The 27,588-nt window shown below is 40.8% G+C and overlaps 3 protein-coding genes across 3 annotated transcripts in view; 2 read left to right on the top strand and 1 right to left on the bottom strand.

Moving 5' to 3' along the window:
• The first annotated feature begins 300 nt into the window (after positions 1 to 300).
• exosc6 (exosome component 6) lies at positions 301 to 2,249 on the top strand. The gene is made up of 2 exons (XM_085779870.1): positions 301 to 649; positions 1,577 to 2,249. The coding sequence occupies exons 1-2, from the start codon at positions 372 to 374 to the stop codon at positions 2,121 to 2,123; spliced, it is 825 nt and encodes a 274-aa protein (XP_085635996.1). The 5' UTR covers positions 301 to 371; the 3' UTR covers positions 2,124 to 2,249.
• Positions 2,250 to 3,911: 1,662 nt separating this feature from the next.
• psme3ip1 (proteasome activator subunit 3 interacting protein 1) lies at positions 3,912 to 11,087 on the top strand. Its single transcript, XM_085779873.1, has 7 exons — positions 3,912 to 4,023; positions 5,579 to 5,710; positions 5,809 to 5,907; positions 6,528 to 6,649; positions 9,840 to 9,979; positions 10,383 to 10,465; positions 10,810 to 11,087. Exons 2-7 carry the CDS (start codon positions 5,584 to 5,586, stop codon positions 11,070 to 11,072), a joined length of 834 nt encoding a protein of 277 aa, XP_085635999.1. The 5' UTR covers positions 3,912 to 4,023; positions 5,579 to 5,583; the 3' UTR covers positions 11,073 to 11,087.
• A 4,117-nt stretch (positions 11,088 to 15,204) lies between these two features.
• Positions 15,205 to 27,588, bottom strand: part of cpne2 (copine II) — a 41,611-nt gene continuing 29,227 nt past the window's right edge. Inside the window, exons 15-16 of the mRNA XM_085779874.1 lie at positions 21,045 to 21,281; positions 15,205 to 16,630 (exon numbers count right to left, since the gene is read on the bottom strand). Of these exons, the coding sequence (XP_085636000.1) occupies positions 16,523 to 16,630; positions 21,045 to 21,281 (345 nt within the window). The 3' untranslated portion in view covers positions 15,205 to 16,522. The remainder of the gene's footprint in view (positions 16,631 to 21,044; positions 21,282 to 27,588) is intronic.

Here is a 27,588-nt window from a genome sequence, read left to right on the forward strand (position 1 = left end):
GAGACAGTCGTTGCTAAAAAAAATAAAAATAAAATAATAATAATAATAATAATAATTATAAAAGGTTTACGTGTAATCATTCTATTTTGTCGATAATAATTTATCATCGTTTCATCTTACATAACATTACATGAAAAGTATTTACAAATTGTCTGATAATTTGTTATTTTGTGACATAATGTTGTTGTATATATATATATAATATATATATATAATTATAACCGATGTAGTTTTTGTCCAGTGCAGCTCATTTGCGGAACCATTTCTTTGACTCGCTGTGTTTCCAGGGGGGTTCAATTCCGCGCAGGACCCAATCACACGCTGTTGTTGCAGTTGCTGCTGCTGTTTCATCACACTGCACCATCATCATCATGCCGACTGACACCAAACGCGTACGCGGCCCAGAAGTGTCCCAAAGCCCGTCTCTGTTTACGGGCAAACCCGCGGTGGTCCTCCCGTCGTGCGGCCCCAGAGCGGACGGTCGGCAGCGGGACCAGGTGGACGTCCGGCCGGTGTTTGTCCGGTGCGGGCTGGTGAGCCAGGCCAAAGGCTCCGCGTACATCGAGGCTGGCAACACCAAGTTGATGTGCTGCGTTTACGGCCCCAAAGAAACAGAGCGGAAAGATGAGACCGATATGAAATGTGGAAGGTAGGTAGTTATTTGTCTGTGAGGGTGTTAGTTAGTTAGTTAGTTTGTTGGGGTCGGTGGTCTGTTAGATGGTTCATATAGAAATGTAACTTGATGTTGATGTGATTAGAAGTAAAATGCAGCCTTACTTTCCCCCCATAAGACCATTAACTCATCCTCATTGTCCCAAGATTTTCAAAATAGACTAGAAAACAACAACTCAAAAACTAAACAAAAATGGCTCAAAGACCAAACTTAGTAGGTATTCTGGAAAGTTATTTAGGCCAAGGAGCCACATTACTGTGATTAGTGTGAATAAGATGTTATAGTAGTTTGCTATGAAGAATATCATGGTAAACAAATGCACCAAGAGTTAGGCTACTCAAACTAAGGAACATTTTACTTTTTTTTCCTGTTAAAAGTTGTTATAACCTGTAGCAATGTTACTGTTAATATACAGTATATAAATTAATACCTCAAGGCTCCAGACTTTTTACTAGGAGCACAGTGGCCCCTAACTTCCTAACTTAAAATTTTGGGAGCGCAAACTGAAAATTTAGGGGTGCACATTGTAAATATACTTGCAAAGCAAATATTCACATTTCCTTTTCATTCATGATCCTCACACAGATTGGCCTGACACCTCTAATGACAGATTACAGATTGTTTGAGTCGCATCTTTCACATTTCACCCCCCCAAAAAACAAACAGTTAATTTACTGGTTGCACATGCGCAAGTAGATGATTTATTTACTTGCACTGTCTCAAATTTTAGGGGCAAAATGTCCCTCATTTAGGGGAAGTATGGATACCTGCATATAATCTTTCCTGATACTATGCATCAGCAGACTGGATTCAGCTCCACATTATACATTTATGAGTGTGTCTGTGATATCTGGTGTTGGAAGAGTTTAATCAAACACTACAAATGTGTTTCTCTCTTTCCAGATTGACCACTGACATGCGTTTCGCTCCTTTCTCCTGCCCGGAGCGAGGCTCTTGGATCCAGGGGAGCCAGGACAAGGACCTCTCCCTGATGCTCCATGAGAGCCTGCAGCCGGCAGTGTGCCTCCACAAATACCCTCGCTCCCAGATCGAGGTCAACGTGATGGTTTTGGAGAACAGCGGTTCAGTTCTGGCCCATGCCATCACCTGCGCTTCTCTCGCTCTCGCAGATGCAGGGATAGAAATGTATGATCTGGTGCTTGGTTGTTCCATCCGCCAGGACGGCGCCTCTTACGTAGTCGACCCTTCTTACGAGGAGCAAAACAGCTGCGGCTCAGGCAGTGGTGAGAACCAGGGTGGTCTGACTGTTGCCTTCCTCCCCAGCCTGAACCAGATTTCTGGGCTGCAGTCAGATGGAGAAATGACTGAAGAGACTCTGACGGCCGGGGTTCGGACCTGCATTGAGGGATGCTATAAACTGTACCCTGTCATCCAACAATCCCTGGCCAAAGCCGTGCGCAGGGCTGCTCCTCCGCCATCAGAGAGCTGAGGGTCACATTAACCAATGTTGTTTACACTTTCTGGCTCTTTGACAACATGACCTATTTTTCTATGTTTGCTATTCTGTTCTAGAAATGATGGGACTGTGTTTTCCTATTAAAATAATTTAATAATGTGCTGTTTGATATATTTGTATCTGGGATCTCAAAGCTGCAAAGATGCGCATTTAGCACGTTCAGTGTTAATAATACCACTAGAGGTCATCCTATTAAAGCTTTTACTTAAAATCGTCTTAGCATAGTGGCATGGTGGTTAGCACTCTGTTGTTCACAGGAATAAGGTTCATGACTCTATGTGGAGTTTCTCTACATCACCTAAAAGTGTGAATGTAAGTGTGTGAGTGTTGTTTGTCTCTATAAAAGGACATAAATGTGTTCAGAATATATCTGCTTTTGAGAATATCATCTTTTCAGTTGTGTTCATGAAAAACCAGCCAAGGAGAGTCAAGGAAGTTAAACAGTGAGGAAAATAAAATATTTTATGTCAAGAGAAAGTATATGAAGCTTTCATGTACCTGCTTTGTCACACCAATAGGTCAGAAAATGTAGTCTAATCTCATCCAAGTCACAAGTATAAAACAAACAAAATACATTTAAAAACTCATAGTGCAAACACACTTTCAATATTATAAACAAGAAATGTTCTTGTTTTCATTGAATGCCCGCATTAATCATTCACGGAAAATGTAACAGCTTTGGATCTAATCACTGGTCAAATCTGGCTTAGTTTAGCAGCTTCATCCTTAAACTCTGCCAGTAGCTGCTGATGAGACGTGCACAGTGCCGAATCATAAACAGAAATATTAGGTAGCAAAATTCACATACACTCAATAATATTTTGAAAAATGAACTACATCTACAGTGGCATGCAAAAGTTTGAAATATTAAATAATCTCCAAAAGGCATGAAGTTACAGATGACACATTCCCTTTGCATTTTAATCAATATACAGTATATATTCTCATTTTCATCTTTTACATTTTCAAAATGACAGAAAAGGAAAGGGCCTGCAGCAAATGTTTGGGCACCCTGCATAGTTTTTTTTATTTTTTATTTTATTTTTTTTTTAACTTTCTTTATTAAACATGTAAACATGAAGAACAAATACAATGACATACTCATTTCTGTCCATATGTGCAAATCAAATCACAGTGAAAGAAAAATCACACCTCCTGCATTACATAGGAAATCAAAATATTTTCTATAAAGGCTGAGTACCAGAGCCTATAGAGAGTATAAAAATTAAAACATGAAATAAATAAAAGAAGTAATCAAAAGGGGGAAAAAAAATGCAAATAAAAGATACAAGGGGTTCATCACAATTGAAGCATTTCCATAAGTGTATACAGTTTCTTAGCTTGGGCATTATCTATTTTTTTCAGACATCTTTGAAACAGAGAGAGCTCATTTTTAAGAGCCGACCATGAGGGGGAGGCACCCTGCATAGTTAGTAGGTAGCACACCCTCTTTGGAAACTATCACAGTGTGTCTGATGTCTGATACCTTGGTCAAAGTTATCCAAGACCTCAAGTCTCCGGTTTCCCATTCATCTGCAGGGTGCTGCTTTCCCCTTTTTCACTCTAAAATTGTAGAGAACCCAAATTAATACACTGATTTTGCTTAAAATATTGCAAAGGAGTGTTGCATGTTTAACTTAATGCCTTTTTCGAGATCATTTCATCTTGTCTCAAATAAACTGAGCTGCCCCTTACTCCCTGATATATAGCCTATCTATTAAAGTGCACTGTGCAATAACAAAATTAGGAACCAAAAACGAACCGGAACTACAGTGGAGGATTGCCATAGTTGTGACGGGACATTTTTTACAGTGACACAAAACGTCATTGATTTGCAGCAGCGGTAGCAGCAGGAGCGGTATCGTATCGACTGGTAAGTTTAATCAAATGTCTCCAGAAATTCAACATAATGTGAATCGGTGTTCAGCCGAAACTCTTCTCTGTGCGGTTTTGCACCAGAATGTATTTCCTTAGCAACATGACACGATGTTTCCTTGGCAACGGCGGTGGTGACGTTTCGCTGGAATGCTAAAGAAGCTAACGTTAGCCGAGGGGGGGTTGTTAGCAGGCAGCACCGCACACACACACACACACACACACACACACACACACACACACACACGGCATCTGCGTGTTGGCTGATTTACTACTCGACCATACACAAAAACACACAGCAAGTGGCTCTGAATAATTCACACCAGACAGATAATTTTGTTGTCTGTTTGTTGTATCATAGGCTAAACCAAGCTAGCTTGAATTGCTAATCTTGTTTATTGGCTGACGTTGTTGTCGCTGTGGCTGAGTGATCGAGCAGATATTTAAAAACGTTTTCTCCGTCCATTCATGTAAATCTGTCATTGTTTGGTCGCAAATCCATCGTGGTATCCCCGTGAATCTCTTAAATAATCCTATATTACATGCGAGGCTTGAAGATGACCGCAAGGGAGAGCCAAAACCCAACAACAGGTCGAGTTCAACCCTCCCATCTTCAAATAACTTTATTTAAACCATCAATGATGATTTACAGTCTCCCACATGCAGTTGTGTTGTTGTATTGGTGATCTCACTGACTGCAGCAGTGTGTCAGCACCACAAAGTGATAAAACCATAGGATAAAACACGAACATTATTGTTACATCACACTGGGTGTATGTTGCTGTTACACAATCACCAGCCACGGCCTAAATATCACTGCGGACATTAAAAAAAAAAAAAAGAAGAAGATTATTATCAATGTTTGTTTTTATGCTGCAGCTTGCCTCTGTTTTGTGACTATATTCAGAAAATGGCATCACTAGGTTTTCCATGTAGGCCTGTATTTATCTAGCATGCGTGACTGATCACTTCAGAGATGTGACTTGGTGAGTGGTAACCTGGGTTCAGCTTCTGCATTTGATTTCTCCTGTGATGATGTGGGGCACGAGTGAGAGACATTATGTCATGTCAAAAGTATTCATAGGTTGATGTAAATGTAGGCTACTGGATTAATCCCTGATCTGTTTTGCAGTACGGTGGAAAAAGCTCTAACTGTGCAGCATTACATTTGTCTGTGGCATCTACAGTGATATTGTTGAGTGTTTGGCAGAGTCAATCCATGATTATGTTAAGTGTTTTGTTGTACAGTTTGCCAAATAATGGCTTTGTGCAGTAGTTGGTAGCAGTGGTTGTGGTATTGCTCAGGGGACACAAGCCAAGTTTTAATTGATTGGGTTTGTTCCACTTCCCACTTTGCAGAACCACGTAGAAAAAGGAATAAGTCAATTGAATCAACAGATTTTCCACTTAGATTCCCAGAGGGAAAACACTAAAGACCTCTACACCATTTAGTCTATAGGGGTCCAGCAGGAATAGACTTTGTCTAGCCTTGAATAAAAAATAATTTATGTTGCATAAGGTAAAGTGTCTATGTTTATGTGTTTGTTTGTCAGTTGAGATGGCAGGGGGAGGGGCAGCAGGCGTCGACCTCAGCAGGAAGTTTGTGTCTGAGACAGAGCTCGATGAGAAGAGAAAGAAGAGACAAGAGGAATGGGAGAAAGTCAGAAAACCTGACGACCCAGAGGGTAAGAATATGTTTATACAGTCATCCAAAATGCATCACGCCTCTAAAAGCTGCGTGAACATCTATGTCTACTGTATGTTTGTGTGCTCTACTCTCCAGAGGCCCCAGAGGAGGAGTATGATGCACGTTCCCTCTTCGAGCGACTGCAGGAGCAGAAAGACAAGAAGCAGGACGAATTTGAGGAGCAATTCAAATTCAGTGGGTCCCGTTCACCTGTTTGTCTGATATCATTTGGGCCTTTACCTGGAGAAAATATGCATGAAATACAGAAACGGACACAAAGTATAAATTAAATATCACATACATGCAACATAAATTAGAGTTAAGATTAAGTAAGTTGAGGCCTCTGTTAGATGATGATCACTCACAACTTTGCTGCAGTGCGGCTTACAGGTTATTTCTGAAGATATACCTACTTTTGTAACATGTTCCGCTATTTATTTACCGCAGCTTAATCATAACAATATGGATGTGTTTTAAATTTTTCACTGGCAGATGGCAGATTCACAGCAACGCAAGGACACATCATGTCATTCATTTATAAACACTGCTTAAATGATTGTAGTAAAGAGATTAATTTGTAGAGAGCACGCACTCATTCAGTCAGAGCATTCAAAATAATTGTTAGCATGTTGAAAACATGTCTCACGTCTGCCAAATGCTCTGCCTGATTTCAGGGTTTTCTTCTTACACGATGGTCACTTGTGCATGGATTTAAAGCAGATTATTACAGTTTGTTTTCTGGAAAAAAAAAAGAAAAAAAACAGCAAGCCATCTCCTGCCATGTGTTGAGAGCATGTTTGTTTCCATGGTGACAGGGAACATGGTGAGAGGATTGGACGAGGATGAGAGCAGCTTCCTGGACGAGGTCTCCCGGCAACAGTGCCTGGTGGAGAAGCAACGCAGGGACGAGGAGAAGCAGGAACTGCTGGAGTACAGAATATCCTTTTTTTCAAGTGTTTGTGTATGTGAAAAAAATCAATTAGCTGTTATCACTTGGTGTTTGTTTTCCCAAATATGGTAATCTGTTATCCCCCATTTTCAAATCAAAACAAATTCAAATCAATTTTTAGTGCGCTACAGTGGTCGCTACGCTACGTCAGCGTACAAAGCTAGACTTTCATCACAATTTGAAACCTTAGAGTTGTAATATATATAATATATCTCAGGTTCAGTACATACACAATATTTCAAATGAAAACAGATGCTGAAATTATATTGAAATTTGCGAGAGTGCCACTGTGTGACCAGATTCATTGCAGAACATCTCAGTCAAAGAGCTACTTTCCAAAGAAGATGCATTTCTTCACCCACACGCCTTAAGAATGTAATACAAACCTGATCCACACATCTTTAATGTGATGCTAAAATTAGCCCGCTAAGGCAAAATGTGTCATTGGTAAATTAATGCTAACTCTGTCAGGTGCCGAACTCACCTTGCAGCCTCCTTTGAAGATGCTGTCTGGAAACAGAAGCACCCGCCGTCCACTGAAACACGACTTCATTGTTTGTGTCAGTCACAGGCTACAGTACGTGTTAGAGTGGGCGGTATCAGCTGTGCCAGAGAGTCTGTTAGTGTTGATGCAGTTACTACTTGCTGCTGATAGAGGTTAATAAATTATCACTGCTCTAGTAAAGATGTAATTTGCCCTCACACAACAAGTCGATGTTTTAGAGACCTTTGGGAGTCGAGGAGTGGGGATCCCCAGAAAGATGACGCTTCAAATCCCCTCGGGTTTTAACATCTTACAATACTTAATGTAATGGATCGAAGAGGAGATGAGAAACACTGATCTACTGTTTGTTTATCTTTAGCTAGAATACTTTTTAGAGGATTTTCTGTGCATTAAAGCCAAGTACCAAAGAATATTGTTATGAAATGATAAAATAACTGAAGCTTCAACCCATGCATGAAGCTGAGCAGAGATAGTTTGACAGCTTAGTACATTGAAGGCAATAAAAAATTGTTAGTATGTGTAAGAGTTCGACCTCAAACTCCTGAAAGTCAGGCTAAAATATCTGTGTTCTTTAAATTCATTGTTGATGATGATTTTGTTGAAATATAAGGTACAAATCAAGCTTTTAAAATGTATGAAATTAAGAGCCAAATGATAAGAGCCAGACGTCCTGCAAAAACTACAAAAAATATAACAACTGTGATGTAGCAGCAGATCATTAACACTCTCTGTTCTCTGACGGTCTGACCAAGTCTTGAGATTCCTGCTTTAGTGAAGCAGTGAGGCAGTTTTCCTGTAACTCTCTGCTCTTCATGCAGTTGAAGGTCACACACGCTGCCAACATGGGAGACTCTCTCGGTTTGTGTATGATAAGCAGCTTTATGTGTACTGGCAGAATCAGGCATGTCTCCACCACAGTCGAGCCTCTGCTGGGAGTGTGTCATGCATACATTACATACACACACATGCATACATTATACACGCATACACACACTCAACACCTTCTAAACTGCAATCTATGCTCATGAGAGAAGCACAGTGCTGCACACGAACGGCTCTGTGTATAAGCAGTAGATGTATTTCTGTGCTCCAGCCTCGTCTGAAGGGCAGAGTAACTCTGAGCCATGTCTCTGCGATTTAGGCTTTTTTTTCTTGCTGTTGTCAAAACACCAGATTGAAATTGAGTTTAGTTTGACTTCATTCACTCAGCCTCGCGTTGTGTTCATGTCCCCTGGTTTGTTTGTTGAGAGGAGGTTTATTTTAAGTGACTTCTCTGTCCTGCTGACAGCTGCAGTAAGGATGATGGAAACGAGGAACTCACATCATTTTGTCATTTTTGTGTTGCCCTTTACTCCTGACAGTAGTAGCCAGACAGAAAGTGGATGTTTCGAGGCCAGTACCCCTATTTCTGTCATCGTAACCCAGTCTCTCTGCATTAAAGCCCATTTCCTGTGCTCTGCACCATACAGAATATTTGATATATTCACTACAGTCGTGAAACTTTACTGGGAAGTGGTTGTGGTCCCATTAAAAGCTCCAGAGGCAGGAGGACAGGTCGTAGACCCTGCCGTAACTCACAGATCACAGTGTCTCAGTGTCAGTCACTCCTGATCTAGAACAATGAGAGGCTCTTGTCACCAACTGTGACATCTGTCAACATGAGCAACTTTATTATCACAATCAGGATAACACGACTGGTTTTGTTTCTCCTGCTGAGTCTGTGTGTGTCACAAAAAAAAGAAAAACAGTCACAAAACTTTACAGGTGTGTAGTTGAGATTAATATGAACGTGAAGTTAAAATATGGGTGTGATATTCGTGGTAATGATTACTGAGTACTCATGGGATAGAACATTAATATCTTAACATTAATGGGTGTGATTCATTACAGGAAGATCTTAATTACATTACATCTTAGTTGCAGTAATACTGTGACTAGTTTGAATGAAAAACGACCTATAATTTCTTCTTCAGGACAAATCACCTGATTTACACAGTCTGATGAAATTCTTGCACGTCCACATTTCTCTGTACGTCCAGTAGTTTTTCTGAATGCATGTTGCTGCTTTTCATCCGTTCTCCTCTGTCATTCTCTTTTCATCTTTGCGGAAAGACAGGTTTCTGACAGACAGTTCTGTCTGCAGATGAGGAGAATGTGTTGTCGTGGAAACTGTATCATAGGCTGGTAACTACGGTGACGAGTAAAAGCAGTCACCTGCTGCTGCGAACACAAAGTCCGTGCAGACACACGGGTGTGGGCCTGATGAAAACATCAGGACCGTTCATCTGCACCTCACATATCTACTCTCTAATTCTACACCAGCTCGTCTTCTTGTCCTCGTCCCTCTTGTCTTCCAACTTGTCCACGTCCCTCTGTCTCGGCTTCTCGGCCTTATTTCACGTCTCCTGAGCTCCGTCCGTCTTCTGTTCTAGTTTTAGCCTCTTTATCTGTGTCACTCTCTGTCACTCATTTCCTCACTCTGTCTCCGACAGCTTTTCTTAGCTTCTCAGAACTATGTCACTTTTTTCCAGCAGAGACGTGAAGGGACTGAATGTAACTTGCAGAACTGACTGCCGCTGAATGTGTTATATGTTTCTTATTGCCCCTGACAACCCCCCCGCCCCCTCTCCAAGGGGCCTTTATGGTTTATTCGCCTTAACTCTGTATTGTCACAGCGCTCGAGTGAAGCAGGCATCCACTGAAAGCCGCCGAGAGCCTGAAAAGAAGGCGGCTGCAAAGCATTCTGGGTCAGAGCAGAGGACCAGCCACCTGTCTCAGGCCCATTTACTGGCTGGAGCTGTGAAGAGACGCAGGTAGGCTCACACTTTTGTTATCGTGTATTTTAAAAAGTTTTTGCCACTTTTAGGACAATGTAAAGCTGAACCAAGTTCATGCGAAAAACACGTTTGGATTTATACAGTATACAGCAAATAACGAGCAACAACTAATCTGCACTTGTGTTACGGTTCATCTGATAAAGAAAAGAAGAAAAGTTTTCTCTAGCTGCTAAAATGTGCTGTTATTTTTACCAGCTAACTGCTAACAGCAACATTAAAGTTGTTGGCCTCAAAACAAAAACGATACGTTGGGTGAGCTTGTGTCACTTTGTGTAACGGGTAAGGATTAGGGTTTTTTTTTTACCTTTTGTTGTCCACATGGGATATTGATTAGAGGATCTTTAAATCGTCTTTGAAATCTCTCTGTCCTCTCTCCCAGTTCCTCCCAGTCATCAGACACCAGTAAGAAACAGAAAGTGGAAATCTCAACAACGACAACAGGAAACGGAGACAAACACACAGGTGGGCTGTGGCCTGAGGCTGAGTCATACACCTCACACAGATCACTGTTTAGCTGACTGATGCAGGTCAGATCTCAGATCCTTTTGACAGCATTTACAATAATATATTAATTCTAAAACCACTGAAAACAGCCTTGTGTTTAAATCTACGTTCACCTGATGTTATCTGTGAACTTGGGAACATAGGACAACATTTCCATCACCTTAAATACACGTTATTACCTGTTTTTACTTTATCTGCAAACGTCAAAGTTTCACCTCTCCAAGTTTTTACCCCTGGCCTCTCTCAGAAGAGCCTGTGTGGGTGTTTGCGCCCCGAGTCTGACAGTGTGTTGTGCTGTTTAGAACAGGAGGGAGGAGCAGGAGGAGGAGCAGGGGGAGCTGAAGAGCAGCAAACAGTCCCCGGCCTGACGGCGAAGACGCCCTCTGCTCCCCTGAGCTCCAGTCAAAGTGTGTTACACCTGCCGTCGGCGGCCGTGTGCGTCGGCGTTTTACCAGGACTGTGGGTTTACTCTGGCAGCAGCGACTCTGACAGCAGCTCGGACAGCGAAGGTAGCGTGGACGCAATCATGTTGCCGTACCCCCGGCTCAGCAGGGCTTACAGATAGACACACACACATACACTCACATATATACACACACACACACACACACACACACACACACACACACACACATATATATATATATACTGTACTGTTACAGGAACAAACCTACAGGTTCATATCATACTAGAGTCATACACTGGGAACACACAGTAAACAGATATTTTCAGTATTCCTGTTGTTTTCACAGCTGTGAGTTTAACTGTTGCTCTTTGTCGCCAGTCAAATTCCAGCCCAGTAATATAAACTTAACAAAAAGTTACATGTAAACCAATTTAAACTCTATTCTAAATTAAATCTATGTATCTATCTATTTATCTATTTGTGTTTTCTTTTGTTGCTATTGTGGCACTTAAACATGACACCTCCATCCTTCCTTCCCTTAATCACATCTCACAGTTTAAGCCGAGCAACCAATCCCGCACTGCCTACCCTGACGACATCCTGCCCCCTCCCTACATCCCCCTCCCAACTCAAGCCACAGCGACTGCAAGCTGTGCTATTGGCTGAGGGAACAGTGATTGACAGCTGTGGAGCAAGGAAGAGACTGCTTTAGACTGTGTCACATGACTCACATCTTTTTTAGCAGAGGAGAGAAAGAGAGAGAGAGAGAGCCGGGGCAGGACACACTCTTCCTTCCTCTCTTTGGGTGAAATGCGAAAAAGTTTGAATGACGTTTTATTTGTGTGATGTGATGTGTTTTCCTTGTCGGAAGTTTGTTTCCAAAGTGACATCATGCTGGAAAGATGCTGGACTTATTTGCTGCTGTCTCAGACGCTGGAGCTTTGTTTTGTTTTGTTTGTCAAAGTCTGAGCAGAGGAAAATAAAGAGCTTCCCCTTGTACTCTGTGTTTACTGTGTGGATTTGTGTGTGTATGTGTGTGTGAGAGCGAGAGAGACACCTATTATATTTGCCCTGGGCTGAGATGTGAAAATATCAGGGTCCAGTTATAAATAGGAGATGGTCTTCATTTTAATCCTCTCCCCATGAATGATGGGTGCCACCTCCACTGTTGTGTCTCAGTGGATTATTTCCATTTCTAGTGATTTTTGGAGGGTGAAATTATGTGTACTGGTATTCTGTATTTGTTTATTATTCTTTATTATTAAAGGAGGTGAAGCGCATCGTCCTCACCATCCTTGGTAATAAAACTCTGCTATGTTCACATCGCCTCCTCCGAATGAGTTGAGATGGGGCACTTATTTGCTCCTTGCTCATAGAAGAGGAGGTCAATGTCACTTTTTAAAAAAATCTCTATGCTAAAAGCCAGCTAACGTAGCTTAGCAGAAAGACTGGAAAAAGGAAAGCGCTAAGATGTCTGAGGGTCACAAACTAACCTCATTAACCTATTTTAAGCTCATTGATATGTAATAGTTATATTTCAGTTATGCTGATAAAAATTCATTAAACATACAATACAAGCAGGAAATACAACTAGCATAATGCTAACTTTCTCAGTCACCTGGGTTGGTGAAGGGAATAATCAGAAGTTGCATCGAATATTTATGTAATGTATCAGTGAAACAGGACGAAGGTGAATACACTACATTAATTCAGTGTTTGTCAGCGGTTTTTGAACAATTTCAGTTGGTTTAATCTTCACATGTGTAAACATCACAGGTTTTAGGGCATTTTATTTGAAGAGATTTAAAAGTATCAAATATTCCACAATAAAACCCCAAAGTTAGACAATGCTCAGAAACCTGAATCCTTATCTTGTTGTAGTTTGCCCCAGATTTGTCATGAGACCTATAAAGGGCTCACAACACACTGTGGTCCAAACCCCCAGTGGGGCCTTTCAGTGACGTCTCTCGAGGTGATTGATTGGACTTCATTCAGGTCACTTTGGAGCCACCAGAGGATTTATATAACTTCTTTTCACACGTGCTGCTTGTAAACACGTTTCGATGTGCAATATCTTGTGGAGAAAATGTCACCAGTGCTGCAATAAACCTGCTTCTGACCTCTGACCTCTTAAGACAAATTGTTCTTAGTACTGTTCCCCAAGAGGCCTATTGCGTACAAATGAAAACAGACCTAAATGCAATGCGTCAATATCTATGTTAATGTGTTTTTTTGGTTTGGTTACTAGCTGCAACTGCTAATATTCAGTATACTAACACATTAATAATGACAACACGGAGGATGATCAGATTTAACATTTACGACTTCATAGCGTTAGCGTGTTAGAAATGTAAATAGCTACATGTAATTAAGATGAAACGTTGGGGATCAGGGATAAATGAAAATGAACAAAGCTGTGAACTGGGTTCTCAGAAATAAAGGTCCCATACCTCACATTGCTGAATTTTATATGATGTTTCAGTATCAATAATATTATATACTGTCTGTGGAACAGTATTATTATTAGAGGCAGAATAGAAAATGTAATAGAGATCAAATCCTGCATCACAAAGACACAGATGTGCTGGCTCATTTTAAGAATTAGTTCTGAATTCAGGTTGTGTATAAAAACTAGACCTGCATACACAAAAATCTCAGTCCTCTACAATATTAGAGAATCTAATTAGCCCATCAAATACGCTGTAAGGCCACAGGTGCTTTTCATGGCACAGTCATCTTTTAATTTCATTGCCTGCTCACAGAGGGACATGTTAGACCTGCAGGAAGAATAAGGGAGGGAGAAACCAAACTAAATATCTTATCACAGAAAGCCTTCCTTTAAAAGTTAGCTTGAAAGATGAAAGCTAATTATGCTGTCAGTCACTCTTCATAAAGTCTGCCAATTTTTTTAAATTTTTTTTTTAACAGGTTAAAAAAGATGAAGAGATGAAGCTCAGTGCCAGGTCGACAAGAGCCATAAAATGGATGTGTAAAACTGTACCTGATCAAAACTAATGCAGGTAATTGGATTCTGGGGTGTGTATTCAGTCCTCATTAAAACCTTGGCAGGAGAACGAGGTGCATGTGGAGCCTGAGCTCAGTGCTGCTGACTGAGATAGAAAAAACAGGGTGGCAGTCAAGATGAGATAATGTGGAAAAATATAAAGACTCTCAGTGGCATTAGGCAACATAAACAATTCAGTGTTTGTGTTTGAGAGTGACTAAAAGTCTCTGCAAACACAGACTGAAGATGATTTTATCTTTATTTCAGTTTGTCTGAGTGCACCGACTTTCATAACGAAGCAATGGGTTTCTCTGTTAAACCAACAGATGACGCTCAGTGCCTCTGCTGTAGCGGGGAGAGGAGTTGCTATGACAACAAATAATAAAAACCAAAATTCACCACCACCAAAAAAAAAAAAAAAAATGGGGGGGCTTTGGGTTTGAGCTTTGAGCCAAACAGGGGCCTTTTAGATGAAAATAAGACGCCAGCAGCTAAAATCAATTATCGGTGTATTTGAGGTGGTTTGTGCCAAAAACACAGAAATCCACATTTTCCTCTGATGCCACATTTTTGTGTGAGGTGAATTGATTATGTTTGAGTGGTAGCATCAAAGTGTCATTCACTACGTCTCCAATCCAAGAAAAACCAACAGCAGAAAAAAAAAAAAATCACAGCTGAGTCATGTGGAGTTAAACACAGATCTGGTGTGAATGTTTTTTGTCACCGCCCACTGCTCTGTTTCTCTACAGCCATTTCTTCTCTTACAGTACGTTTTCAATGGGGAGCTTGATTTTCTCCTGTTTGTCGCCAATTGTTATCTTTTTGTGGTTGTTGTACATTTGTGTGCAGCCATTTTTCTTTTTTTAATTTTCAGCATGCAAAGGAGATATCTGTTTATTGTGATACATATTCATGTAGGGGACGTTTTCACATGAAGAGTAGGACAACAGAACACCCGTCATTCTCAGAAATTTAAATTGTGCATAACACTTTCAATGTATTCAAATCTAAGAATGCACAGGAGTTAACGTAAAGTAGTAAATTAGGATCAAAATAAAAGATTTACAACCAAAGACAGATAAAACCCTTTAATATTCTTACATTAATGGCACTACATATAGTTGTAACTATACATTTATTTCATTTACTGTAGATGTGCATGAACTAACCAACTATTAATGTTGTTTCTAAATTGTTACACCTGTGACTTTACTGCTATGGGAAGTTCTTTGCAGTCATTTCAAGTCTCTCTGATGTGTTTGTATCCACAGAAACACAGAGGATATGTGACGTTTTCTTCAGTTTATTAACCTGAGTGTGGACAATAGACACAACTTTATAAAATTAATATCACATTTAGTACAAAGATGCACAGTAAATACACATAGTAGCAGTTTAAGTACACAATTCAGCACTGCATAAAAAGTACATTAAAAACATGTCTGAAACATTGGCTTATCAGAACATAAACAGCATCATATAAATATACATTCGATATATATATATGTATATATATATATATATATATATATATATGCATATCAGAAACTTCTCATCTTAAAACTCTCAAACAGTAACAACCTCCGCTGAGGTGCTTCCTGCTCTTTCACTATTCTTTCTTGTTACAATATTGACAACATTTTTTAAATACATAATTCAAAAGAAAAAAAAATCATGCGTTTGTGATCACCAGCATCAGTTTGTAAACAGTGAATAGATATTGGCAACATGCGGGGTGAACCAAAGTCATAAGAAATACAAGGCGAACAAAGTAGCCTCATATGTATAACAGCCAAATGAGTTTGCACAGTATCCCACATCTATTGTGTGTTAGTGCTACAGCTACAACCACTACAGACGGCCTCACTCACCGCTGACTCTGTCCTCCTGAATCAAATAAAAACATCGAGGATCGTCGGTCCTGCCTCTCATCTCTGCTCGGGATCGGTCCACCACCGCTCATGAGCGTGAAAAAAGCAGCGTTCACCTGATACTGCTACCAGACAAGGATCCATACGACGACAGGAGAGGAGTCAACCACTGATAACAGTTCAGCTTAGAAGGGACTTTACACCGAGGAGTTGTAGGTATCACATGGTTCCAGTCACAAGACACACATGCAAAAAGCAAAGAAAAAAAAAAGTTTAAAAAAAGTCTACATCCTGATGAATCAAGATATTTTTCATTCCTCTAAAAAAAAAAGAAAAGAAAAGAAGACCAGTGTCTCATCTGCATATTCATATAATCATTTGGAGACACCTGCCATCACTGTAGACATGCAACGTCCTTTACACATTATCATCATAGATCTGAGCTGAAGAGCTTTAACAAACAGACAATATCACTTCTGATGGATTCACACTGGAAACTCACCAAACTTTCTCTAAACCAGAACAAACTTTGCTAATATAATGGCAGACATGTCTCCAATGTTTTTTTTTTTGTTTTTTTTTCAAAGTCCACAACTCATTTTTGTTCACAGCTGATACACTGTACACATGTTCAGTCCCTATATCGTTGGCCGCTAACGAGAAAAAAAGAGGTTTTGTTGACGATCCAATTGTACAGCGCGTGGGGCTCTCCTCGTCTTCTGTTGGCGTCCTCCTCACTCCGGTGCCGAGTTAAGGGGTGGGACGTTCCTCTGTTTAAAATACTGTGTGACCTGCTGAGGCAGCTCGGCCAACACCGATTTGGCGAGAGTCTCCTTGGGCGCCTGAAAGGAAAGATGAGAGAAAATTGAAGTTTTGGATATGAACCTAAACCTGTTTACATGGTTGCGTTGACTAAATATCTATGGGGTCGTTTATTTACACATCATTAAAGGGATAGTAGCATTTTTTTTAAAGTGGGGTTGTATGATCTACAAATAGCCCCTAAGTACTTTAATTGCAGTAGAAGACTCTCTGCACTCCTCCCGTTAGCAACGCCAGCCCATAGCCCTGCCCAGAGATTTACAACATACATTGTTGTGAATGGACCCAAAGAAACAACCAATTTTCGTGGCCTAAAAGAGGTTTTACCTGAAAAAAAAATACACAGTTCCATTGTTCGCTATAATATAATTTTTTCCAGCCCTTCAAAGTGCAGGAAAAATGCAGTTTTTATTTGGAGCTAACCAACTGCTGATCGGCGGGCGCTACCCCTGGGCGGAGGGATACGTGAGTTGGTTAGGTCCAAATAAAAACTGTGTTTTTCCTACACTTTGAAGGGCTGGAAAAAATTATATTATAGTGAGCAATGGAACTGTGTATTTTTTTTCACGTAAAACCTCTTTTAGGCCGCGAAAATAGGCCGTTTCTTTGGGTCTGTTCACAGCACTGTATGTTGTAAATCTCTGGGCAGGGCTATGGGCTGGCGTTGCTAACGGGAGGAGTCCAGAGAGTCTTCTACTGCAATTAAAGTACTTGGGGGCTATTTGTAGATCAGACAACCCCACTTTTAAAAAATGCTACTATCCCTTTAACTTTTCCTCCATGGTTTGGGTCAGGCCTCTAACATCTGGTAAAGAAGAATCATCATGGTTTAAGAGTGTGTTTTAGTGGCCCTGTGCACAACGCTGGGTTTTTTGAGGAAGTAGAACTAATGAATTTGATGGTGGTCATGCTTGTTGGAGTTGTGGCGTGGCGGATCTTGAGCTTGCCGACAGCTGTTGCTTCATGCTTTAACAGTTTAGGTTTATCTATTTATTTAATTTTATTTCATGTTATCTGCTTATTTATATATTTATTTTAAATTTATTTTTTTAAATATTATTTTACTTTGTATTTTTATTGTTCATGCATCTCTATGTTGCTAAGCTGTTTCTTGTCCTTGGTGTTTTTCTTGAGTCTTGTTCTTGGGTACTTGTCCTTTATTTGAAAATGTCAATAAACAGATTGTGGAAAGAAAAAACAAAACCCACAGCCACCAACATCAGTGATCATGAGTGGAGAGCTGTGATTCATCAAAATCCATCCTTGGAGCAGATCCAGTATCAACAGGTTTAGATGAGAAGAACAGTTTATTCTTGGATATTTTTTAAATCTGGTTTTACTTTTCACTTTGTAACTTTGTGAAGAAAAGTGCCACATACATAAAGTATTGATAATGGTATTGGTGTTTTCCCATAAGCCCTTTTTGGCAAACCTCAGGTGTACAGTGATGCCTATTCAATGATTTGTGATTGGTCGATGCGTGAACAGAGATGTTAAGGAGCTCCATTGATCCATTGATCAACCAGCTGTTCTTTGTTACCTCACTGTTAATCCTGCATTGTGCTTTTAAAGTCATTTCTACTGGACGCCCAGCTCTTTTCTTTTTGAGGCATCATTCACTTTAGCAGATGAAAATATTCAAGTGTTGTTTTATAAGTTGTGGCAGCTCTAACCCACCCTACAAGTGTGTCATCAGTTAAAGCAGAAGTAAGCGATCCGGTCATTCTGGTTAATGCTGCGTTCCAGGCAGGCTTTTGAAACCGTAAGTTACAGCTTCAAGTCACAACTTACGACTTTGTAGCGTTCCAGGCAACCCACTCGTGTTTTTCCGACCTGTTTTACCTGTGAAAGTCACTATAACGGCCACTCGTAACTTCCGACCCGTGAACTCGTACCAGATAGAACTGGTACGACTTCACAGGTCAGAAAAACACGAGTTACGAGTTGCCTTGAACGCACCATAACGTCTTGTCAGCCGATGGAGTTAGCAGCCCCCGCCCTCGTCATGGATCTATTGTTCCTCGTCCCTACGTCGCCACATTCACGCGCATCCCTTGGCTGCACACACAGCCCTTCATGCCGTTCTCTCTCCTCATTGGATAAAACTTGTAGGATACGATAAAAGTTTTCTCCTGGGCTCAGAGCAGAGCAGAGTGACTGACAGACCCGTGTTTCGGTCCAAACACTCTATGTAAGTGATTGCTGTCGGAAGATATAACTATTTAAGACTTATATTAACACAAATATATTGCTTACTTCTGCTTTAAAATAGTTTGTTCATAATTATTGTAACCTAAATTTTATATCTGATCATATTTCAAAACAAATTTATACATAAATACTTAAAATTGTTTTTCTATAATTGTCACTCTCATGAACGGGTCTTTGAATCAGGTTCACATCCCACAGCAGACAAGGAACAATTTCACTTCTAACAAATGTTATTACAATAGCTACCAACTTTCAAGCTGCTCACCACCGACTGCACCAACTTCATGAAGATAATTTGTAGTAAAAGTTTGTCTGCCAGCACAGCTCGTCATTTCAGGTCACTCATTAATCCATTTCCTCTGTTCTGCCTGTTGCTGTCTCTCACCCTCCCACTAACAAACTGGAACGAGGCCAACAAACACTGTCTGTTCCTCCCACAACAAAGGAAGTCAGCTTGCCCACTACCAGCCCACACACACGCACACACACAAAACCTACAAAAAAGACAAAAACGCACTAAATTACTTTTTTCTGTGTCTGAAAATGTGCACACACTAATTATCCTGTGTGCTGTCGTTACATTAAGTACACTCACTCGCTCACACACACACACACACACACACACACACACACACACACACACACACACACACACACACACACACACACACACACACACACACACACACACCAACAGTGTCTCTATTGAGTCTGAGATAACCAGCTACCTCCTCTCACACATCTTGTGTGTGTGTGTGTGTGAGAGCAGCTACGGTGTTGAGTGTGTGTGAGCAACAGGCTGCCGTTTGGTAACACATTCACAGCGTGACAGCATGACATCATGTCATCAGAATAGAATCGAATAGATTGCCTTTATTGTCACTATACACATGTACAATGAGATTAAGAGCTCTCCTTCAGTGCAAACATATGCATAGATTAAAAAGATAAAACAAAAAATACGAAAGATAAATTCCAATAATAAATAATAAATCTATGTATCATAAGATAAAATAAGTTACTAAGTATAGTATGGATTATTACGAAAAATTGCACAGCATAATGGCGATACTGCACATTCGAATGGTGAGTATTGCACAGGTACTGTACTGGTCAAAATCACTGGCAACCATGAATTATGAGTATACAATTCAGAATATATTTAGAAACAAACCAATATTATATAGCTCAATACAATGTCCAAGGTGACTGAAAAAAACAACTGGATTAATAGTGGAATAAAACAAATTCTCTCCAAAGAGGTTTTCAATGGGATTTAGTTTCAGGACTTGTGGCTTTAAACCGGTCCATGTTTTCCTTTTTAACTTTTCTTCTTCTGTTGAACATGAGCATTAACTCGTCCAGCTGAAAGACACTTTGTTTCCTTTGACACTATTTAACACTATTCACCAACCTTGCAAGATCGTCTCTGCGCACCGCGCCATAAACGCGCCCCGTAAGCCGTAATCACATGACCGATAAGACTACGCAGAGATACACATTGTAACATCGTATATGATATATAATGTTATCTACAGCTCTACTGATTGATTTTTGCACGGGCTTCGTTGTAAACAAATGCACATGGCCGGGAGGAGGGTTAGCAAAACAGCAGAAAAGCGACAAGACTTAGACTTAGACCGGCCTCCCCTCCCTTCCCATGGACCAGTCTACCACCCAGTCCCCCCCCCCCCCCCCACCAGAGGCTGCCTTCATCAACTCCTGCTAACATTTCCATATTTCGCACATTCTGTGACATAAACTGTAAACTGTTTTCTTGTCTGTAACAACATCTATTGCACGTCTGGTGAGGGATCCCTCCTCTGTTGCTCACCCTGAGGTTTCTCCGATTTTTCCCTGTTAAAAGGGTTTCCATGGAGTTTTTCCTCAGTGGATGTGAGGGTCTAAGGACAGAGGATGTTGTTACGATGCCATGTAAAGCCCTTTGAGACAAACTGTTTGTAAAAACGGGCTATACAAATAAAATTGCCTTGCCTTGCCTTGCCTTACATAGTTCCTCTTTGATTGGTCAACTCAATGATTACGTATCATGAATGAATCAGAACCACACAACAGTTTGTGTATCTGATCATGCTGTAAGACAAACTGTCAATCAAATCTGCTTTTTATTGTTTTATCAACATTTTAAATATTTGGAGGACATTGATTTAACAACCAATAAATCGATCACTTCATAGCTGGAGTTTCTATTTCAATACTCACATTTCGGAAATCCCTGAAAGGGACGAACTGCACAATGTCCCGCACGGCCTCTTCTCCTGTGCTGGACCTCAAAACACTGGCGTCTCCATCCAGGAACTCCATGGCAGCAAAGTCTGCGTTGCCCACACCGATGATGATGATGGACATGGGAAGCTTGGACGCCTGTACGATGGCGTCACGCGTCTCGTCCATATCGCTGATGACGCCGTCTGTTATGATGAGGAGATTGAAGTACTGCTGCAGAGGGGAAAAGAGGAGACAAAGAAAGGATGAGAAAACAGAAAAATAAGAGAAAATGTGACTTTAAATTGGATCCCACAGTAGCTTGGAGATGGATCTGTTTTGAAGAAAAGAGACTCAAACACCGTCTCAATCATAATGACTGTGTTGTCAATAAGTATAGACAGAGTGACACTGTGTAAAAATAGAAAATAAAAACAGAATGAAAAGCTTCTCTGAGCTTCATTCATATGACAGGGTACACCATCTGTTCCTGGACAAAATGGAGGGAAAATGTATGAAAAAAAAAAAATCATCAGAACAAGAGGAAAGAATAAATGAATGAATGACAAAATGAGAGTTCATCCTTTGGGATATGATTGAAACATGTTGTCATCAATGTTTTCTGAACACAAATTCAAAGGACAAACCCGAAGAACTGATAATAATAATAGTAATAGTGAACTTCATTCCTATAGTACAATTCATGCATGAAAAGCAACATAAACTGCTTTACACCCAAACAGATGAAAGAGACAACAGAAAAGGAAAATAAAATCACAGGTAGCACAAAGTAAAAAACATTTAAAGAGAGAGCACTTTTGGAGAAAATAAGACTGGGTAAAAACCAAATGGAGGAACATTATGAGCATCATTTTGCATCATAATGTGAATCGTGATATTTGTTAATGTAGAACTGGACTTATAATGGGAAAAACCAAACATATACACTAATACTGATTTTATTCTATTTAGAGGAACTGCTGCAAATAGCAGAAACAGTATCTGCTCCGTGTGCAAGAGACCAGACTCTGGTGTAGTAGCGTTTGTCTTGCAATGAAATTCAAGAATAAAACATGAAATGACGCACAGAATTGATGCGCAGCTGTGAGCCACATGGCACCCGCAGCCTGCTGTCATTTCCATGTGATAACGAAGGTAAACACAGCGGACAGCGGAGCGTAATGGTTGCTGAGCTCAGGCATGGCACAAACATGCAGTCTGTGTCCTGCTGCCTTCACATGCTGCAGGGATTTAATGAAGTGAAGGGGGAAAATGTACATATACTACAAAGCAGCTGTGGACAAGCAGACTGAGGTGATGACATGCTGATTTACAGGCACCTACTGGGTGGAGATTGTTTAATTAAATCAGTTTCTCTACATTACTCTGTCATTGCTGCACGTTTGCTCCGATAATTAGTTCCTAAAGTCAGCAGACGAGGCCAGAAACAGACGTCTATCTCATAACATAACATCTATGGCACGTTTTTACAGTATAATACCAGACACTCGCTGCTGCCTAATCTGAATAAACCTCCCATCTGTTTGCGCCTCTCCTCCCACCTTTGAACCACATGCTCCGCGTTAGGCAACAAAATGCCACACAGAGAAGCGCAGCCAATTTCACCGTCAGGAAACACTGAACGCTTGTTTGTGCTGGTCGCTGCACAGACCATGTTCTGGTAAAACATGAGTTGAACTGATCTATCTAATAACCAGCTCTGTGTGATGAAGGATGTCCAGGAGGATCACCTGGTAAACCACAGAGAACTGGACCGGAGAGTTGAACTTGCTTCCTGACGCAGGAACTTGGTTTTCTAAAGTTTGGCAACGTGATCTGAGTGAGCATGAACCTGTGGGCGAAAAAACGAAACAAAAACCCCAAAATGCAAAACAATGATCAGTTCTGCATACTGTGTGAACGGTTATCCCCAGATAAGTGAGGGTGAACACACGCACACAGACTTTACTTCAATGGTTACTTTAATAGATTTGCTTTACATGATACTCGCACTAAGACAGACAGACACACACACACACACACTCACACACTCACATACACACACAGGGAGGGCTCTGAAGCCTGTCTCTTTAATGTGCTAACAGCAGCGCTCATTAGAGAGTCATTATCACACAGACAGACAGGGTCGCTCACACACTGAGACACACATAAGACTGCACTGGCCTGCAGCCTATGTGAGTGTGTGTGTGTGTGTGTGTGTGTGTGTGTGTGTGTGTGTGAGTGTGTGTGAGTTGCGGGAATGTGTTCGTACACAGTTTGCAGTCACAAAGCTCTCTCATTATCAGGACCAGGGACAGGGACACTGAGGCCGAGCAGCAGCCGATTTGTGCAGCCTATACTACCTAAACCGCCCACTTACCCCAACACACACATCAGTAACCAGCCACTACCCCAGGATGTGGTCCATGTGTGCACACACACTCACACATACACACACACACACACACACACACACATACACACGTCTACTGTGGCTGTCACATCTTATTGTCTGTTAGTCCTTTCCATGGCGTAGCCCTGTTTGAACTCACTACAATCTGCAACAAGAAAAGGGTCTGCAATCATTCCCTTACAGAAACAATGGGATTCTGGCGCACGACACACAACCCTTTGTGTATTTTGCTCATCTATTTGTTCTCCACAGGGTGACAGGGTACAATTATGGACAGAAAGGACCGTGGGAGCATAATGATACCCAGCTACAGCACTCTCTTCAGATTTTGGCAGGAGATGTGCCACTGGATAGAAACAGAAGTTGGGAACATTTTGAAGACGTGGAAGCTCCTTGATGTTACGCATCTGTACACTTTGACCGACGGCAGTGGAGACGTCTCGCTGAGTGTTACAGGTGATGTCATTCCTAACCAAAGCCTCCCAAGGCTCTTTTCTCGTTTTTTTCTCGTCTTTTACATAAGTTTGTGCCCAGTGTTGTGTTGTGTTGCTTTAGCATCACACAGTCAGAAACATGAACCTGAGGACAAAATGTGAAAGAGTGCACAAGCACAAACTGAGACACGCTGAATGATGGACAGGGAAAGTTTCCTCCAGCTGTATCTGGGCTGCTATTTATTTATTTTCAGTTACTTTTTTGGGTTAGGGTTATTTTGACTTTCCTTTCTGTTTGTTATCTCCCCATTAAGACGTTAAACATCCAAATGTCCCAAAAGCATCACAATTTACTACAATTTATCACAGTGTTTCTGTCTCACTACAATGTTGACATGACGTTTTTTATCATGAAGACAAAATCAACCTTGGAACATGGGTTTGACATGATTTTGCTGCACCAGTTCACCTTACAGGGCCTTGAACCTTTTTTCAGGGCTAACTGCTGCTGCCTCATAGTAGCAAGTCTGTAGCTAATGGGCAAGTTCTCTCATTTTGGTCCCCAGGTGGCAGATTCAGACGCTAGAGCAGCAGCAGTAGTAATTGCACATTCAGTTGTGATTTGACTCTATAGACTCGAAGCAGCCAAAGCCAAGTAATTCTCATTTGAGATTTCTGTGTAGCAAGGGAAGAAAAAACAGAAGGTGCAAATAGCAAAAGAAAATGTTTGGAAAAATTCTAGAAATCACACATCACACAAGCTACACAGCTTTCCAGTGCACCACCATGCCAGAGCTTAAAAAACCCACATACATTTTTTTAACCATACATATTAATAACAGTCAATCAAGGAGAATACTGTTATTTAAAGGGTAAATTTGGCCAATTGTTGGACTCATAATCCATTTAGTGGGGATGCAGATTTGGGAATGACATCACATCTAAGTCGACTGTTCCAGTTACAAATTGGCAACAAGTCGGAAAAGCTATTGGTGTTTTTAGCATTGTTGCCAATACCAGCCAATAACAACACACTACGAAATAGTTTGCACGTGAAAGCAACAACATGTTTACAGAAGTTGCACAATATTGTTGATACAACTAAGAACACGACGAAGTGGCCAATACGACACTGTGATGTAGCCCAAAGCATTCACTCACAGGACGGCCATCTTGGATCGCAAGCTTGGCCTTACTCCAAAATTTCGACTTCAGGGGGCATTAAAATCAAATTAACTATAAAAATCCACTAATGAAACACACCATTAGTCTTAGTGCTACATGCTCTAAGACAGCCCACTTAAATGAACTTTCTCGGATCTAATCATTTGCTTCTCAGAGGAAAAGATGCATTGATGCATTTCATAATAGTTCAGACATTTTTTCAGCCTTATTGGAATTCAAAATTAAAAAGAGTTGTTTGTGCCAAACCACTAGCATGACTAAAATAGTCCATTTAGTATCCTTTTTTTTTTTTTTTACATAATCAGCTGAGTGTCATTTTACGACATAGCTACATTAGAGTGTTTTGAAAAATACTAGACAATGGGATGGATGAGTAATAATGCCTATATTCACAGTGCATTTCATGGATCTCCTTTGTTCTGTTAACTGTGTGGGTTGAGTGTTTTCATGCAGGTTTGCATGCATTAGTATTTCATTCAGTGATCAGTATAACTGGGCTTATTGTCTGTGCTGTCCTGTGCATTAAACTGTATTGTGTCAAATAATGTCCTGAGCTCCTCCTCATTGCTGTAAAGTGAATGTAGCCTATTGTGTGTCTTGTAATCATGATCCCGCTCATCGTTTGGCGCCACGACCTGACCAAAACATGACGGACAGTCGTGTTACTGTCAATTGAACCACATCCTAAAAGGAAGCCCTATTTGATTGAGGCACTTCAAGGAACACTTTATGGCCTCCTACTGAGAAATGCTTCTCAAATAGAAAGGCTGCCTGGGTGTGAGACAGAGCCTCAGGCTCGGTCTTGGTCTTAATTTAGTGTTAATGTCTCAGATATATAATCCAGTGGCTCACCTAGATGGAAGTACAGTGAGCTCTAATTCACTAGTTTGGACTAAAACTGAACTCAGCTCTAAAAAGCTCAGCTGGGATTCGTCTCTTCTACTGAAACATGACTAACTGACTCTGAGAGATGACGACATGTATAATGTTACATGTGAGTGTGAATGTGTCATTAATGCTGAAAGGACAACTGTATGAAAAATTATTATTATCATCAATACTATCACTGTGTTCTATGGTATCCCATCACACGTTCTTATGTTTTGGGCCCACTGTTGGTATTCTTGCTCTGAGAATCCATATTTGTATCCCCTGAAATACCTCTGTTGTTACACTTGTTAAATGAAAATGAAAATAAAAATTTGATCTGAAATTTACAGGAAAGATGAAGATGACTTGGTTGCTAATAGGTGACAGCACGGCATCCACAAACACAGGCTGAGAGTCCACAGCCAGAGCTCTGTGAGGCTGTGTGTCAGTAGACTAACACTTTATAATTAGCACAATACAAAAAGCACAGATGAGGCTACACATGTGTACAAATCTGAACTGATAATGGCACTTGACACAATGTCAGGGGATCATCTAAATTACTGCCAACCAAGCTGTGAAGCACAAGTGTTTACAGAATTTCATGGCAGGTCATCTGATGCTTGTTTAGGTATTTCAGTCTGGGCCAAAGCGGTGGACTGACTCCAGACACCAGCCTTCCCTCCAGCCATGCCACCAGCATGTAAAAAGCTAAATGAGATGAAGGATGCCTCCCTATCACGCTGTTAAGCCCAAAAAATGTGTGAAAAAATCAAAATGTCAAAGTCTCAGCTGCGGAGAGGTGGAAGGACATGAAACTGTCACTCCGGTCTGTCGCCCTCCTCCCTAGCACACTGGTCAACGTGCCAGGAGTTGGAGCCAACAGATGCACACACACTTGTTTTTCCTGCCATCCATCAAGCTGCTAAACACTGGAAATTAATTACAAGTACAAACTGCCCTGACAGGTATTTACCACTAACTGCTGTTCTGCCACTGGTGAGCAGTCAATAGTGTTTATCTGTGATAAGACTTGCCCTGTGAGAGGCTGATAACGACCAACACGCTCAGTGCGAGATGAATGGAAAGGAAAGTTGAGAACAAACTATACTGTAGGTGAAGTAAAACAGAGACACAAATAAAGGCAGAACAGCCTTTCAGAAGTCCACATTCACAGCAAAAGAGCATGCAAATCAATAAAAGGGGAAAATGCTTCCGGAAATGAGAGAGGATATCATCTAAAGGATCAAATAAATCAGTTTGATGGCACCATGAAGGAGAGAGTTTTGTGAGGAGATGAGACGAGAGAGCAAACCAGAGCGTTATGAGAGCTGTCAAGTCATTGTTCACTGAGAAGAGCAGTAATCTTTGAACAACAAAAGCAGAGCCAGAAGTTTAAGACACTGACACAAAGTGCGAGGTGAATCTGGGTAAATGTATTTATTTATTTTTCTCACGGACAGATAAACCTGTGGTTGTCTTTTCTTGTATATCTGTGAGCAGGTTATAAAGGGCATTAATTAAACCTACCACATGAACTCAGGTCTGCTACTAATTTTCCTCTGACCTTCTTATCTGATTTTTATCATATCACTGGTTTTACTTTGTAATTTTGAGTCTTTTATGTTTTTGGTGTATG

This window comes from Trachurus japonicus, chromosome 6, assembly GCF_045865225.1.
Source record: "Trachurus japonicus isolate A0001 chromosome 6, Traja_1.0".
Lineage (NCBI taxonomy): Eukaryota > Metazoa > Chordata > Actinopteri > Carangiformes > Carangidae > Trachurus > Trachurus japonicus.

Bases quoted from the DNA above. Each gene is read 5' to 3' on its own strand.
- exosc6 (XM_085779870.1), top strand. From the start codon at position 372: ATGCCGACTGACACCAAACGCGTACGCGGCCCAGAAGTGTCCCAAAGC. The intron at 650-1,576 runs GTAGGTAGTTAT...CTCTCTTTCCAG, and splicing joins ACCGATATGAAATGTGGAAG to ATTGACCACTGACATGCGTT.
- psme3ip1 (XM_085779873.1), top strand. From the start codon at position 5,584: ATGGCAGGGGGAGGGGCAGCAGGCGTCGACCTCAGCAGGAAGTTTGTG. The intron at 5,711-5,808 runs GTAAGAATATGT...TCTACTCTCCAG, and splicing joins AAAACCTGACGACCCAGAGG to AGGCCCCAGAGGAGGAGTAT. The intron at 6,650-9,839 runs ATATCCTTTTTT...CTGTATTGTCAC, and splicing joins AGGAACTGCTGGAGTACAGA to AGCGCTCGAGTGAAGCAGGC.